We start from the raw sequence: 17,661 nt of genomic DNA, 5'->3' as shown, positions 1-17,661 counted from the left end.
GGAGCGGTTCATTACTGAGACCTTCAGCAGCCTCCACACAGACATGGGAGACAACCATCTTTTATATGTGAACATGTCACACAAAGTGGTGATTGGTGAACACACTAAGATGGCAGCAGTTTACTGAGAAATGTGAATAAATGTGTGGAGAAGTGCAACCACACATTTACCACATAGCCTATCAATTTATTAGGTGCAATAATACTAGATAAGTAAATGTTGCTTATTTAGATAAAAGTGTGTAATAACATATTCCCCTACACAATATCATTAACTTTTATAAAAGCAGGTAGTAGCAAGAATTTGCAACCAAGACGTTCAGAGCACCACATTTTCTTTGGCAGGGTTGAAGGTGACCCGGATGTTCAGTAAAGCACAATAATGAACACAAAACACAGAAAGGTTCTCCGTAAGGTTCTTTTCTGTCATCAACAATGAGAACAAACAAAGAACCTGAACACTGCTTACTGTCAAAAAAAGACTCAAATGAATCAGAAAGAAATCTCTTCAAGACATTTAACGGACCCTGCTCTGCAGATCAATGTGAAATAAAACATGCTAAAGAGCAGAAGTCAGCAGATGTGGTTAAATTCTTCATATGAAGTGTTTTCATTATTGTCTGATGATGATATTGTCTCCACTTTCTGCACATTGTGATGAGCGGTTTTTCTGCCTCCAGCAAGTCTGTTGGGTTTTAAGCAACATGAGAATTACTCTTTACTAATTGGAACCATTAGAGTTATAGTGAAGCACAGGTTTTAGGCGCAGCCGTTCCCTGACTGCTACATGGTTTCCCTAACAACATGTGGTGAAAACAGAATTAGAGAAATAGACAGACACAGTAAGGATAATAAAAAGTCATTTAAATAGTGACATAGTTTAATATGATGGCAAATTGAGGCCACTGAAGGGAAAAAAAAATTAAAGCAGCCACGCCAGGGGACGGGGGTAATATTCAGAGAAAAACTCAGACTAGACCACAAAATGACCACAATGTGACACAAAATAAGTGAAAACAGATACACAGAGAGAGTAAAAACAGAAATAAAATGATGAGAAAGAGATACACAAAGAGCATAAAGGTACACAAAATCACCACAGAGTAAAAAGTGGAATAGAATGACAGAAAAAAAGACACAAAATTGATTCAAAAAACAGACACAAAATCACCACAAAGAGACACAAATCGACTTGTGTCTCTCTCCACCTGTGGATATGGCCTCTTACATGTCTGTGCCCAGAGGTCTGTTGACTCATAATCCCCCCTATTCACAGCAGTTTGTTGTTGTTGTTGTTAATGAGGATTTTGTAGATTGTTTTAGATTTTAAGAAAGAAAAAGACATGAGATATCACTTTGAGGATGGGAATATAGAAGCTGTAGCGTGATAATTTCACTGTGAAAACAACACTTAGCGTGTTTGAAAGTCACACAGGGCGGAAGTGAGTTAACACCTCTGTTTGACATCTTCATCTCTGTCAAGGCAGCAGAGCCTTTAAATCACATTGTGATTCTCCAGCTTCATTTCAAACCTTTACAACTGTCAAACCTCAGCACACGTGTGAGGGTGTCATCACAGACGTGTCAGGAGGCAGGAGAACGAATCAGAGTTCGATGTGACAACAGTGAAAACTGTGGAAGAGATTAATGAGTCTGTGCGCTGCTCGTCACGATCTTTGATCTGGCTCACTAGACAAGGTTACGTTAAACGACCCTGACACAAAACAGACACACTCCGTGTCATCTTACACCAGGACTCCTGTTTATCAAACCTGCAGAAGTGTCTGAAGTATGTAAGAGTAAAAAAGCTGTCGGCTGAGTCTGAGCAACTTAAAGCTCAACTGCTCACATGAATCAGAGAAAGAATAGCTAATCTGAGATATAGATTGACACTACATCTGCCAAATTGTACATTCTTTAAAAAAGAAAAAACCTTGCAGTTTATTCAGTGGTCTGTTATTCTGAAAGAACATATGGTATATTTCTAATGTACTGGCTTAAAAATAGGGATGAAATAATATGAATTTGGCTGAAATGGAGACAAAATTCTGGCAGAAGAGATACACCAGAGGAGTCATAGATCCATGTTCAGACAATGAGGATGTTTAGACAGTGACTCTAGATTTATTCTGGTGGTTTGTTGCAGTCTGACTAATGAAGACAATAGATGACCAAAAAAGAAAAAGTGCTGTAAAATCCTACTTAATGTTCTAATGTCAGTAACAGACTGAAACTGCTCTGTTCTCAATTATACTTATTCGGTCAATATATGATGATGATTTTTTTTTTAAATTATCAGACAGGAAACAGACTTAACAGCTCTCTGTCATTTAAAGACATTTTTAACTCCAAAGAAGTTAAATAGTTGTTATTCTTAACAATAATTTAGATATTTATTTAGTTTGTGAGAATTTTTACTTTTATCATTCACTTAAGTACAAATTAAACTTGTGCATTTTAAAAAGACACCATTAGTTTAACCACACAGCCATCCTACTTTCAGCTCTAAAACAATAAAACTTTTAAGCTAACTTGCCTCAAATTCTCTGGTCCCACCTTGTAAATACTGCTTTTCTCCATCTTTGTCATCTTTGATTGTAAACTGAATACTTGGGAATTCGGACATCAAGGACGTTACAGTGGGCACTGTTTTTAGACCTTTTATAGACCAAATAATTACTCGATTAGCCAAGAAAATAATCTGCAGGTTAATCAGTAATGAAAATAATTGTTTATTGCGGCCTTACCTCCATGTTGAAGATGAAATATCCTGTTGTTGTATTTATAATATTATCTAATGTAATCCAACTTATGAAACTGGGTGATCTTCAGTTGTAACATTAACCTTTAAAGGTACACCACAGAGCACTTAAGTGATTTATGAGCCTGTAGTTCTTATTATTAGAGAAACGTGAACACAGATTTGTCTTTCTGCCTCAGTAATGTGTTGTTTAAACTCCCAGAACAAAATTAAGATTTAATGTGGATCCATAGAAAACTGTCTTTGTGGTTCCTTTTTCCTGGATCCGTGTCACAAGCTGTTTCCCCTGTACCCTGTAAACTGACTGTATTAAGAGTCTTCTCCTGCTCTTCATTTATTATTGAGCGATTTCATATTTTATAAGCTTAACATTATGTTTTACATGTAAAATCCTATTATGCAAAGTAACCTCTGACTAAAGGATGGGATTAATGTAGAAGACTATGTAGAAACACACCCTTTGAGATGTGGTAGAGTCTCACAAAATGGAAAATGATGATCCAAATAAAACCCCACCAGATCAAAATATAAGCACAGCAAAGCAGCTACATCTAATTTATAAATGTTTTCTGATACTTCTCCTGCTCTTCATATTTTCATAAACATATCAGTACAAAAACAGACTTGAATACTATTTCAGTCAAAACTACAAACCGTATTTCATCTGAAACTCATCAAACATAAAGGCTAGTCTATGTGAATTTAAATTTTTGAGGTTAAAATCAAATATGTTAAAATAATGCCTAATTACCTCTGACAATACCCAACTAAAAGTGGACAGAACAGACTTTAAACTAGTAGCACAGTAAAAGAAATAAGATATAATATGTGTTTACAGATAATAATCAGCATTGATGACCTATATCTTTGTAGATTTTTATTAATGATTTAGACAATATTTTAAGTCCATATTGTGAAGATAATGTTTCAACCAACTGTGTACTTGTAAAATACCACAATGTAATGTAGAGGTTGACAGCAACAGAAGAATGAATGAACATCCAGTACAAAGCAAAACAGTACAAAACAGAAATCTCTGGGAGAAAATGAGGTTTCCCTCTGTAGTCTGAAGCACGTTTAAGTGAGGATGTCGTGGGCCTGCTGCTCCACCAGCATGGCCATGTTCTTCACATCTCCACACCAGAAGTCCAACCGCTCCTTCATTCCTTTGATCTGCAACAGTAAACAACAGGCGAGAGGTGAGCAGGTAGAAACCGGCCTCTGGTTTTAATCTGCACCACAACAAATACAAACAGACTGGGTACTAACCTGCTGCAGGTCCAGGACTCTGGGCTGCACCCAGGTCATCTGCACCTTCTGGTCCACCTCATCAATGTTGCCTTTGATGAGACCCACAGACAGAGCCTTCATCACCAGGAGCTCCACCTGCAGGAGGCACACAATTTGACAAATTAAATGTAAACATTACTTGAGGATGTGCAGGTTAAAACTGAGAAACCCTCTGATGATCAAAGTTGATAATGCCCACCACTGTCGAGAAGGTTTATTGACATTTATTGCTGGGCTGATTAAAAACACTTGTCATCCGACTGACCTCGTTAACAGGGATTTTGGCACTCTGAGCGATCTCAGTGAATGTCAGCTGTCTGTGGTTTGCAGGACGAGTGAAAGTCATCTGGAAGGGGAGAGAGACATTTTAAATCATTTATTATTCTTGTTTTTAAACCTTCAGAGTGACAGTCATGTCCCTCTCATACCAAGTGTAAACACTGGAAGTATCAGATACTTCCAGTTGATATTTCTGACATCTGTGTAATTACTCTCTCTCAGCTCTAATGAATGCTCCATGCTGTATCTCTACTGAACAGCAGTTTATGCTGCAGCAGAACAGAATTCAATAAAATCAGAGGGTGCAACGTAACTATACAGTGCCTTCCTCCATTTTAGACTCTGTTGCTATCCCAAAGGTCCAACAGCCGATACAGCCAATAGACGCAATTTATAAATACTAAAAACAGCTTCGCTATTCATACACAGGGTGGCAGTATGGACGACAAACACAGGACCTACCCTAACTCACTGAGGTGTTACCAGTTAAGGTGGTAAAAGGTGTAGTTGGACAGTTAAATAAACATTTGATTAAGTTGATGAACGCTGAGTGAAAATTTCATTACAGTTACTGTCACTACATAATTGTTGATAGGAGTCCTCACCTCCATGACACAGAGCAGCTGGATCTTCTGCATCAGTTTAGCTTCATGTGCTGCAAGGTCAGGCTAGAACCAAAATAGGAAAATAAACCAGATGACGTTCAGGTGTCAAATGAGAAGGTTTGTTTGTTTAGGCTGAAGTTTTTTATTTTACCCCAAAAATGACAAAAAACCCATGGATGCAGTTTGTACTTAACCAGAAATTGTACAGGATACCTTTAAACATGTGTACAGAAAAAAGTAAAATCAAAACCAAACTGTCCCTAGCATCTTTTTAGTCCTAATGCACCGATTAGAGGTGACTCAGGCAGATCAGTTCAGTTTGTAATGTCTGAGTATATGTATATTACCTGTTGGCCCCAGGCAGACTTGAATCCCTGGAATTTCTCCACATTGCCTCCATTGAAGGCATAAAGTGTATCAATGAGCCACTGTTTGTCTGTGTTCCTCAGAGACTCCAGCACAGGATGCATCAGCTGCAAAGACAAACAGCAGATGTGGTCATTACCACACCGAGCTTCAACTGAAAAGCTGACCAGCACTGAGATAACAACATGTGGAGAGAAATGTGTTCAGTGAGAAACCCACCAGCTCTCCAAAGTTGTAAACTCCTTCTCCTAAGAGTCCAGCCAGTCCGAGTGTGAACGCCCTCTCCTGCTTCTCCGTCTCTGTGGAGTCAACAACAATCAGTCACTCAGCCATTGATACGACTGTGTTTCATCAAGATATCAAGTTCAGTTTGTTTTCCATCGTGCCTTTGCTCACCTGGAAGATCTTTAATGTCCACACATCCAAGGTAGCGCAGGGCGTCCTTGTAGTAGGAGGCATGGTTCCCGATGATACGATAATATTTGCTGGACAGGTCGTAAAACCGGCCGTGGACTGACGTCACCCCAGGTAAGTTATTCAACATTTCCTCTACTTCTTCAATGAGTTTCTGGAAGACAACGAGGAAATAAGAGTAGTTTACACAATTTTCATACAGAACCGCAGTGTTACATCAGGGTGTCACTGCCATGTTACTGCGGGGGTAAAAAAGACATGTAAGAATTTATCATATATCCCTGAGTGTAATAGATATGTTTCATCGCTTTGATGAGAAAATGATAGCGCCAAACTTCAACAAGTTATTTCAATAAGAAAAGGAACTTCATCATGTACAAGATAAAATGCACTCCATCGTTTTGTTTAACAGCTGCTGGTTCTCATCGCCTTGCCTTAACGACACATCACACATGAAGATAACAAGCAGCTTGAAGCTCGAAATGTGCCATCATGTTATATCTGAACGAGGTCTAAAGTGAGTTTTGCGTCAGCAGCTTGTGAATAGGGAGAGAGCAGAGAGTTTAGGGGCTCTTACCTTTGTGGCAGGAAGATCGTTGATCTCCAGTTTGAGACTGCCGATGGATGTCTTGCAGAGAATTACGGCTTCTTCACTGCTTTTCACCTGAATCAGACACAGAGATGTGTTTGGTTAATCACATAACAGTTTAGAAAATTTATAATTCAGAACCTGTGATGTTAGTATCTGTTAACATACCTTTTCCTTGGTCTTCTCAAGAAAAGTAATGGCATCTTTAGGATCTGGAAAGCAAAAAACATTTTTTGTAGTTAAAAAAAAAAAAAAAAAAAAAAAAAAAAGAGTATACTGCAGAGAAATATTCCCTACTCCATCATGTTTTCATTACCTGGCATCTGTCTGGCAACATACAGTATAATCTCCACAAGGGACAAAGGATTGATTCTGTTCAAGGAGCAAAAACAATAAATTAGCATCAAAACTAACAGTAAGTAGTGAACTGGCATTTGTCTCATGGGTTCAGCAGTTTTACGTCACCTGTGTTCGAAGTCACTGAGGAAATTTTCATAGAGCTGAAAGAGAGTCAGAGAGAGTCAGTCTTCATCTAAGTGGAAACAAATTCCCTACAGTGACCATTCTCTACAGTATTATTAAAGCTTCACATTCATAGTGAGTGTTTGTATAAAGTTCCCTGATTCTGTAACTGTCTGTATTCGAAGATATTTCACTGAAGGATGGTAGAAAACAAGACACAATTATGTTTTAAACTGCCCATGAGAGTTAGGTAAAAATAAGCAATGATTTGCTTTACTTGTGTTTAAAATATATTACAGACAAGTTACTACATGCTATGAGACCTGGGCAACATCCATTAATGTCTGTGCATGCTTATTAATGATGATTTCATCTTCACTTGTCCACAGTGGTACAGAGGCACAGAATAGTGACTGTGACTGTGGTGCAGTTACCTGTATGAGGCCATCTCCTGTTTTGAAGCAAGGATCTTTAACAAAGTCTGTCAGCTTCAGAGTCAACTGATGCCACAATCTGTTGATAAAAAAAAACATGGTGTCAGTGACAGTCACCATTTCATCTGAATTACACTGCATCGCTACAGTTATGTGCCAAAACACTACATCATATAGACAAACGAACAATGTAAAGACACATGAAGTTTTCATCAGGAAATAAACAAACACACACTTGGTGATTCCAGACTCGAGTGAAACTGATTTACAAAAATAATTTGTCATATCTTGATAACACTTGCCGCAATGAGTGAGTTGGTGAGAAACTGAGATGTTTTAGATTCCTGTAGACAGATCAGGGCTTCAGTAGCATTCACTACAACTATTTTTTTTAAGCAGTGTATGGACTGTGCAATATCACTATATTGTCTGTGTTGAAAAAGCTACTGGTTGCTCATTTATCTATTGGACAGCTCTACAAAGTGTTGATGTTAAAGGGTCCAACCTGTGTACTCTGAATACTCGGGAGTCCCTAGGCTGTTTATTGTTACAATAAGCACAAACAAATCACTAGATAAATATTTGTATTTCACGGGGCAACTTTTCACACTTAACTCTTTCTAACGTTATGAATCCCAGTTAACTGCAAGCTTGGAAAACAGCGTCATATCAAACTTGTTATGGTGCAGTGAGTAAGATAAAATGTACAGATGCTAACAAACCGTTAGAAAAACTCCCGAAAGGCTGATAAAGTTTGTCTTCCCCTGGGCCAAATATCTGGGGATTGGTTCAGAGCTTCATCCCACGACATGATGTAAACATAAAATACTAGTAGTCAAGCTCCAGCTTTGAGATTACAGAAGAAACTTGCGTTAGCTACACCTGAACTACAGCAGCTAGCGTTAGCTCAGCTCCGTGCATGACTCAGCGAGCGTTCCCAATGAATGAGCAAGCTAATGTTAGCTAGCATGGAGCTAGCAGAGCATTTGAACATTAGCTTTTTGACTCGTAAGAGTTTTTGTTCTTTACCTCTTGTTATACAGATCCTCAAGATTGTGCCACTCCGCCGCCATCTCCGGCGTGGAGCTGTTGCTCTGCTGCTGTTTAAGGTACCCGGTAACATCTTTCATGGTGGCGAAGTTCAATTTTACTTGGAACTGGAAAGTGTTGTTGAATTTTTCAGCTAACGTCAAATGCGGGTCTACGCTGCTGTTAGCCGCGAAGAGTGATGGGAAATTGAGGCGCCGTTGTTACGTTCATGTGCTACCGGTAGAATGGGAAGAACAACAAAACTGCCCTTAGTCACCCAATTCAAAGTAAATGCCAGTGGTGGTAAATGTACAGCTATTCTGCTAATATCCTGTCGACATATCTGTAGTTTTTTTTCCATCAAGGGAGATCTATTGTCCATGTCAGAAAAAATCTCTCGCATTTAGGAAGGCTTTTCATACCTGAACGCAGCACACGTCTTCACGCGTTTTGTGTTATGGGAAATGTAGGAAGTGTTTCTGAAGCTAGCTAAGATTTGTTTTCAGTAAAGTTGACTCCTTGGCAGCTGTAGACTGTATTTCTATCGCCACATGGGTCGTTTGCAATCAACAAACGACGGCTAATTAAACAAACCAGGCGCTAAAGCTACGTAGCTAATGACCTGAGCTGTGTGGCTGAAGTTAGAGTCTATATCGTACAATACGGCACTACAGCGCAAGGAGGTCAAAGGACGACAACAACACACAATTCAGCTGAAAGGCAGTCATTAGTTGCTTTTTATTTGATTTAAATGGAGAGAATTTGTTAACAGCTCGTTTCCGTGTTTGGGAATGTTCTTGTTGTAAAAGAGTCGTGTAATGGAAGTCTGCGGGTAGTTATGTTTGCAATTATGGCTACTTTGGTTAGCTCCTCATTAATGTCACCTGTCAGACTTTGCGGTTTGTATCGCAGTCTGTGCTCAAGAACAAACAGGACGCTCTCTGCACATGGTTAGTAGACAGACAGAGCTGATGAAACAGAACAAGTATTTATTGTCGTTTAATGTGATACAGGCCTTGTTGTTTCATTTTTAGGCTTTGGTCAGAGGAGTTTGTGTCCAGGTGGAGGTGCAGGAGCTCTGTCCAGGTACTTTGCACCAGTTTCTTTTCGAGTTCAGAATCATGTTCTCTTCAGCATCACCAGACTTTACTTAAAAGGCAGAATTACCTGGAATTATCTCTTCCAGCTCCTCAAATGGAAAATTCTGCTGTTTTTCTGTAAATGAAATATCCCTAGGTTTTGGACTGTTAGTCGGACCAGACAAAACATCAGCTCAGACTCGAGAAAATTTAGTTAATAGTTTTCTCACATTTCATAGATTAATCAATTCATTGAGAAAATAATCATTAAACTGCTCAGTGTTGATGATTAGTTGCAGCCCTACCAGAGCTGGGCAAAGTTCCTGAGTTTATGACCTATCATACATCTAATGATGATGGAGACTTGTTTTCTAAACTAAAAGAATGTTTTCTGTGAAACTCTGAGTAAGTTTCATTTTGTCTTGCCATTGTTGGTCTGTCTCATGTGATAACCATCAGCAAGAATCCTCTATCAAGTAATTATTCCGATCTAAATAGACATTGTAACATCCTGTTTAGTAGAATTAAAAGATCATCTGTCACTTTACTTATTTGTTCCCATGTTTTTCACCCTAATGCCAAATAGAGCTGGAGTTTAAGAATGTTTTTATGACAGATGAATATATCACAATTACAGTTAGAAAACCATAAAACATTCACATGTGAGAAGTTGGAACCAGAGTATTTTTATTGTTGCAAATTAATTTTCTGTTAGTTGATAGTAGCTGACTGATCATTGCAGCTATAATTGCAATTTGAGTAAATGAGTGTCAGACTTGATAGAGCTTTATTCCAGTACTGAAACAGTGAGATACAGGATCTATATGTGATCCTGCTTCCAAGTTAGATGAGAAAAGTTTTTATCAAATTTGGAAACCACTTGAAAATCTAAGTGAAGTATTGAGAAAATGAGGGTACAGGTGATTAGAGTGAAGTTGTTTATTGCCTGTGTGGTCCATGATTGCTGCAAACGAGTTAATGGAAACAAACAAACTCTCACAAACTCCCTCATCCCTGTTTTGCTTCTCCACAGACAAACAAACTCTCCCTGGCGGGATAGAGCTCAAGGACTTTTCTCCCGTGGTGGTGGTGCAGCAGCCAGGCAGCAGACCCTGGAGGACATCGCCAAAAACATTAGAGAGAAGCAGCATAAAAGGGTGGTGGTGATGGCCGGAGCTGGGATTAGCACGCCTAGTGGCATCCCAGATTTCAGGTAAAAAGGTTAAATGTGATTTTCTGTCCAAGTATTGTATTATTTCTATAAATATACTAAGAACATCAGGTGTATTCTGGGGTCTGTGCCCTCACAGGTCTCCAGGCAGCGGCCTCTATGACAACCTGCAGCAGTACGACCTGCCCTACGCTGAGGCCATCTTTGAGATTGGCTTTTTCCATCGAAACCCTAATCCCTTCTTTGCCTTAGCTAAAGAGTTGTACCCAGGAAACTACCAGCCCAATCTGACCCACTACTTTGTGCGTCTGCTTCACGAGAAGGGTCAGCTTCTCAGGATGTACACACAGAACATAGACGGACTGGAAAGACGTGCGTTTTTATATTTTTGAAATTACTACACATCATTGAGATTATACAGTCATTTTAAGTTTGTGTGTCTGTATCAAGTGGCAGGGATTCCTCCTGAGTTCCTGGTTGAGGCCCACGGTACATTTGCTACCGCCACCTGCACTGTCTGTCTGAGGAAGTATGAGGGCGAGGACCTACGAGTGAGTTATAACCCAGACACTCAACTCTGCACATTTAGTCAACTCACAGATTTCTATTAATTTCCTAAATATTTATGGTGAATGATTTCACCCAATGTGAACCTTAAGTGCAGTTCTTCAGACCATATATTCATAATTTGTTTTTTTGCTTTGGAAATCTTTCCATTCCCGGTTCTAGTGAGAACGCTGCACTGTTATCTGAACAATAGAATAAATACTACTTTAACTTAATACTATATTAGTATTAACTGGCCAGTCAGTTGACAGAATATTATTTTTAATCAGATAATTAGATCTTAATATTTTTATGAAGTATAGATGAATAAACATCATGGTATTTTCTTCATTTTAACTTCATACCATTGTAAATTGAATGCATTTGGCAGTTTTAAGATGTTAAATTTGACTCAGCTAATTTTAGATGGGAATTTATTTTAAATATTTTATATAGTAAAAGATTCATTTCAAAATAATCAGTGAGCTGTTTACATCTTGTTTCCATCAGCCAGATGTGATGAGTGGGACAGTCCCGAAGTGTCCCACCTGTAAGGGCGTGGTGAAGCCTGACATTGTGTTTTTCGGGGAAGAGCTTCCGCGGCATTTCTTCAAGTACCTCACTGACTTCCCTCTGGCAGATCTCCTGATCATCATGGGCACTTCCCTGGAGGTGAGCACCACCAGCTTCAAACCACATCATGTCCCCGTAATCTGACACATTTCCAACTGTCACATGATGCTAGGGTGAGAGGTGACATGAGGGACAGTTCAGTTAGCATTTTTGCCTTTTATTAGTTTACAGTGAACAGTGATAGGTAAGTATGACATGCAACAAAGCTGAAACTGAACTGGACTTGTGCATTATGAGAACCAGTGTGGCAGATCTTTTATTCTGTGCGCAAGAAATCTCAGTCTGTCAGCGGGTTTACGGTACAGCAATTTTAAACCGCTGTTGCTCATTTTGCTGTTGCTCTGCAGGTGGAGCCCTTCGCCAGTCTGGCAGGAGCCGTGCGCAGCTCAGTTCCCCGTCTGCTCATCAACAGAGACCCAGTGGGGCCGTTTGCCTGGGGCCGCCGGCCTCAAGACATCGTGCAGCTGGGGGATGTGGTCAGCGGCGTGCAGGCCCTGGTCAACGCCCTTGGCTGGACTCAAGAGCTGGACGCTCTGATAGCTGCTGAGAAAGTGAGTGTATGTTTTTGTTTTTGTTTACAAGACATTAACTGAAAAAGTTGGAAAGAAAGGCTCTACACACTTTATTTAATCAAAAGGCCAAGATTAGAAGTAGAAAGCCATCAAGAAAATCAAATAACAATAAACATAATAATTAAATGGATCTTAGGTGCAGAGCTTTTGTGACTTCTTTTCTTTTTGAACCTCAGCATTTTGCCATGAGCACACAAATCCCCAATTTGTAAGCTGGATTGGTTATAAATTCCTGACAGATGCAGTGAGCAGTAGCCACACTGAAAACGTCACTCATGTTTCTGCATGTTCCTTTATCTGCAGATGACAACAAAGACAGAGGAGTGACACCATTTCACCACATCAAGCTGGAGGTTTGACTCATGCACTCAACACCAAAAACACCCAAACTACAGGACAAAATCCAGATGCACATTGTTGCTTTACTGAGGATCATGAAATAGCAGAAGTCCTGGGGTCGTTGGTTATGTTAGTGGAAACTCACAGGCTGGTAAAGAAGGAATTGCTATAATGGAAATGCAGTAGAACAGAAATATTTCTCAATCAATTATGACTAAGATGCAGGTAATGCATGCACAGTGATGATGTGGTGGAAAAAAGAAAATGTGACCTAGTAATGAAGACGTACAATAATGTTTTATTTATTTAATATCGTGAAATATTGTGTATTTCTGTGCAAGAAATGCAGCTACAGCCTTCATGGTGGCCTTTGTTTGTGTGAACAATCGGTCATTTAATTCCACTAAACCAAGGATTTCAATACAGTTACAATGGAAATAAAAGTCAAAATAAATATAATGAATATATATGTAAGACTGTAAGGAAAATACAGGAAATTAAGTTATTTTGACTTTCTAAGCTTTTCAGGTCAGACTCTAAAATACAAAAATATCAGAGGTAGATAGCAGGTGATCATTGTTTTCATCATCACTTTTAGCCAGTGAACATCACCATATAATCATCAAAACAAGCTCAGATTTCATGCTGAATGTCAGTGGTATTGTATTTAAACTTGCTGAGAAACAATGCACAGATATGAAATTGGCTCACAAATATATGCTGTAATGGAGGACGTCCAGTTGACTTCAAACTTTGCTGTGTATTGCTGAGGACCCCGGGAAGTAGTCTTGTGTTGGTTTTCGAGAAATCTTCAACCATCACTTCTCTACATGTTACTTGACTGGAAGAAAAAGTTGGAACTGTACTACGAGGGCAGTGCTGCACTGGGACAGTTTATGTGTGCACATGCCAGAGTTTTAAGTTGAACTGACTGCACTTTCTACGCTGTCACCCAGACACTGTTGGACTGGAACAGCTAACTCCAGCAGTAACGAGCTGCAAGATGGATTACACAGGCTAAGCAGTGAGCTCCTACTGACAGACACATTTTGAACGGGCGCTACACTAGTACTTTCAATAAAACAAAGGTTCAGTAAACACTTGGTCACTGTAATTTTTATTTAACAGGAGGAAATGGTGCATTTGTTGGGAACTATTTTCAGCAGAAGATTAATCCACATTTGGTGCAGTAGTGAGTATTTGTGGCACCAGGACAGTGTGTGTGTGTGTGTGCCTGCGTGCATGCATGTGTGCGTGTGCATGACTGAGTCAAAATAAATTACTTGAGAGCTGATGGTGAGGAAGGAACATGTCGCCCAGTGCAACAGTGTGGTTCTGTTTTTAATAGTTTCTGGACAATAATTGAGCTCTATGGCTCAGAGGGCTTGATGCACAGATGATACTTTTTAGTAGATAAATTCATATTTGGATTTTGGTCTTTTTGTGAGATTTGTTGACAATACAGAAAAAAATGTGTGTGTGTTTGTAACCAGCAGAGGGAGCCACAGCCTTTCAGTGGTTGTTTTATGATGATAGTTGCTGCTGAAACAGAGTTCAGGATGCTGTCGAAAGATTGCCTGATCATTGGTCACTGGTCAGTATTAGTCTGTTTCCCTTACATATTTTTAAATTTCTCCTTAAGCAGGAGCAGAGCACAGATGTCAGCTGTCAATAATTAAATGCAGCTGTTGTGACAGTAAAAGGAAAATAGTCAACATGTCAAAAATCTGATTAAAAATTATTTTAACTGAGAAGACTTCCAAAAAAACCCACCAGAAATTACAAAACATTACACCAAGAACGTCAGACTAAATTATCAAATAACTTTGGCTTGGTTAGCATAATCAGATCTTTCCCTCTCACCCCAAACTACAAACTCCAAAACAAATACTTCTCCATGTTTATAAAGCAAAGTCATACCTACCTTTATAAGGGATGAAGGAAGTTAATATCATTTTGCAACCTCAGACTTGTAGTTTTAGACATTGTGCAGCTTGTGATACTACTGTAACTTTCCTTTTACATAGCTGATTGTGATAGATGGGTGGATGCAGGTGCACCCTCATCTCAAGTGAACCCTCCTCCATAAGTCTTCCTTCATTTCCCAGGATTTCTTGTACCAAGTGAATGAGTGAGACCTGTTTTCATTTGCATTACATTTTCCCGTTGAGAAAAAAGTGAGCCGGCTCTCTGAGCTCATCAAGCTCGCACGTCACTGCAATTTTCACTTCTCTTTTCCCCCCAGTCCTGGAAGAAATGTGTTTTTGGGGTGATGCTGACATCTTTGTAACAAGAAAAGGTCTATTTTAATCTTATCACGTGTAGTATTTTATCATCTGCTTCAAGGGACTTGGGATTTTTCCTTTCATGCTAGTTTCTGTGTGCTTCTTAAAAAGATTTAAGTCTAAGTCAAATCTTTCTACTGCTTTGGGGAGTGTAATTTTTCTGCCCCACATTTTAGTGTCTGACATTAATAAGTAGACTGCAGAGCTTATTGTTTGTTTTTTCAGCTTCTGTTCTCGTCATGCTTTCTGTTGTATTTTTTAAATTTTTTCAACGTAAACTACAGCTGTGTTAATGGTAAAAGGCCTCCACAAACATTTTCTCATTAAGGAGAGTCCAGTGGACAGTAAAATTAATTGTTTCTGCCATGTTGAAATAAATTACAGTGTATGTTTTCCATGGCCACTGCCATTTGTAAATCTTATGTATTTAAGAATAAAAGGTCATGGACCTTGAGGTGAGCTTGTTTTGTCAGCTTGAACTCTCAGTCTCAACTTTTAAGACAACGTAGACAAGTCCTCAAAGTGCTCAGAAAAACAAGTGCTGATGAAGACTGTGAGATATGATCAAAAGCTCCAGAAATGCTTCCATGTGAATCTTGTGCTGTGTAGTTTCCCCAGATGAGCAGACCTTAACCATAGCCATGGCAGATTAGAAAACACAGTTGTTTCATCTGACACAGATAAAAAAATTAACCATTTTGGCAGGAGGACCTCTTGAAATTATTCCATCACATTATAAATTCAGTTTTTTGGTTTTGAGGCTTTTTGGTCCAAAACACCCAGCTGTGCCTGGTGATCATCTTGTTGGTTATTTCAGAGCCATGCTGCCTCACTGGTGGCAGAATGACAAAAGTAAAAAATGGCTTAGGTTCATGGTAATAGCAAAATGTTGTTTTTAGAATTAAGTTACTACATGTTAAGAGGGAAGTAATGAGACTGTGCAGACCCCAATGTCCAATTTGTACATCTCAGTTGGGAGCCTATTCAGAGTGTAATTCTCACACTTGGTGGTTGGAAATTTCACAGCTTCTTCAAATCCCATTTTAGTTCAAAAGTAATAATGTTTGTTACTTACAACTGTATCTCAAAGTCTTGTACTATCCAGTTTTCTCTTAAGGAAATCCTGGACTGTATGGCTTCATGAATGTGTGGATGGATTACTGAATATTGTTCAGTAAGTGTCTGTAGATCTGCTGTGGCAGGAACCTGAAGCTGTGGTCAGTTAGCTTCTGTTCATCTCTGTTGTGAACAAAACACTGAAGTTCTGCTGCAGTTTAGAAACACAAAAAGACCACAGACAGACACAAAAGGAAGGCTAAAAGACACAAATGACCACAAAACGACAAAAAAAAGAGATGCCAAGTGGTCATAAATGCATAAATAGAAGCATAACAACTGCAAAAAGATGTGCACGAAACAACCACACACTACATGGTTGTGTTGTTTTTGTCTCTTTTAGTCTTTCTCTTATGTAGGATGGGTGAGGGGCTTTTACATGGCTCGTGCCCAGGGACCCATTGTCCCATAATCTGTCCGTGCATAAATGGGATTTTAAAATTGGCACCAAACTGTGGCTCAGTCATTTATTCAATGAAATCATGAAATCACATCTGGAATCCAGTCTATTTTCCCAGGACGAGCTTTTCTAGCACATGATATCTCAAACTGAAAGATGAGATAGTCTGACCACATCGATCAGGTTTCAGCTGAAGGCCATAGGAACGTTTAGATGGATGACACACTTTATTATTAGAAAGTTTTCCACATAAAACGTGGATATGGCATACAGTAGGCACAGCCAGTAACCAAACATATATACTGTGGTGACAGGCAGTCATGGCTTAAAGGACAATAGCACTCAATTCTAAGCCATCCTGCAGTCAAGGATACTTTCAGAACAAAAAACTCACAACAGTTGACATGAGGATAATAACTCTAATGTCACAATCTTTGCTTTGCTTAAATTGAGTTTTCTATTACAGCAACATCATACATACATTTTTGAAAGCAAATAATATCTGATTTTCCAAATAAAGTTACAGTGTTCCTGCTTTTTGAGATGTTACTCTAATATTATTTATCTGTAAAGTTTTCCAAGTGGTAGCAGAAGAAGTTCAGGAATTAAATTGTTTAAATGACAATTAGAAGCTATAGTTTTTGTTTGTCTCTCTTACCTCCTTGAAGTAATTTTCAAGAAATGAGTTTAACATTGAGCAACATGACAAAAATTATAAGCTCAGTTTCTCACTATAACAAGGAACTTCTCATGTCATGACATATTTTTCTTGTTATTACTAAATACCAAGTTATCCTATTTTAATAAGAATCTTTTCTTTCTATATTAAAGAATAATTCTCTTTAGTGCATAATATCAACACATCTTTCTTGCTTCTTATTATGTTATGTTATAGCAAGATATTTTTCCCTGCTATAACTGCATCTTTTTCTCTCATTACTACAATTATTCAATTCTAATAAGAAGCCTTTCTTGTAATAGCAACATGATTTTATCACACTTTTTTTCCCTTAATTACACAAAATCTCTATATCTCATCAAAACAAGAAAGTGTTCTCATTATAACATGGTTAGGTGGAGATGTGTAGTACTCTGTATCAGAGGAGGATAATCAATACAGAAGCTGAACTGTCACGCAAAAGCCGTTAACCCCCCGTGCTTTTTTTTTGTTAAACTCTAAAAAACAAACTTTTTTATCCTCTCAGTGGTAGACTAAATCAATCCTCAGGAAAAAAAAGAGAAAGCATCAAATTGGCCGTCTCAGCCTCCTTGTTTGTGTTGACGTGTGAATT

General features: G+C 38.7%; 2 protein-coding genes across 2 annotated transcripts; one reads left to right on the top strand and one right to left on the bottom strand.

Moving 5' to 3' along the window:
• Positions 1-3,622: 3,622 nt before the first annotated feature.
• Positions 3,623-8,434, bottom strand: psmd13 (proteasome 26S subunit, non-ATPase 13). Its single transcript, XM_018692696.2, has 13 exons — positions 8,229-8,434; positions 7,200-7,278; positions 6,769-6,803; positions 6,620-6,675; positions 6,472-6,515; positions 6,292-6,378; positions 5,697-5,868; positions 5,520-5,599; positions 5,282-5,407; positions 4,935-4,997; positions 4,316-4,396; positions 4,030-4,146; positions 3,623-3,933 (listed from the first exon to the last, which is right to left on the bottom strand). The coding sequence occupies exons 1-13, from the start codon at positions 8,327-8,329 to the stop codon at positions 3,838-3,840; spliced, it is 1,137 nt and encodes a 378-aa protein (XP_018548212.1). The 5' UTR covers positions 8,330-8,434; the 3' UTR covers positions 3,623-3,837.
• Positions 8,435-8,580: 146 nt separating this feature from the next.
• On the top strand, positions 8,581-13,671 carry sirt3 (sirtuin 3). The gene is made up of 8 exons (XM_018692697.2): positions 8,581-9,178; positions 9,263-9,314; positions 10,341-10,520; positions 10,618-10,850; positions 10,929-11,029; positions 11,535-11,696; positions 12,005-12,208; positions 12,533-13,671. The coding sequence occupies exons 1-8, from the start codon at positions 9,067-9,069 to the stop codon at positions 12,554-12,556; spliced, it is 1,068 nt and encodes a 355-aa protein (XP_018548213.1). The 5' UTR covers positions 8,581-9,066; the 3' UTR covers positions 12,557-13,671.
• The last annotated feature ends 3,990 nt before the right edge of the window (positions 13,672-17,661 follow it).

This window comes from Lates calcarifer, linkage group LG2, assembly GCF_001640805.2.
Source record: "Lates calcarifer isolate ASB-BC8 linkage group LG2, TLL_Latcal_v3, whole genome shotgun sequence".
NCBI classification, from domain to species: Eukaryota; Metazoa; Chordata; class Actinopteri; family Centropomidae; genus Lates; species Lates calcarifer.
The sequence above is the reverse complement of the archived record's forward strand: the minus strand, read 5'-3'. Positions and strand labels throughout refer to the sequence as shown.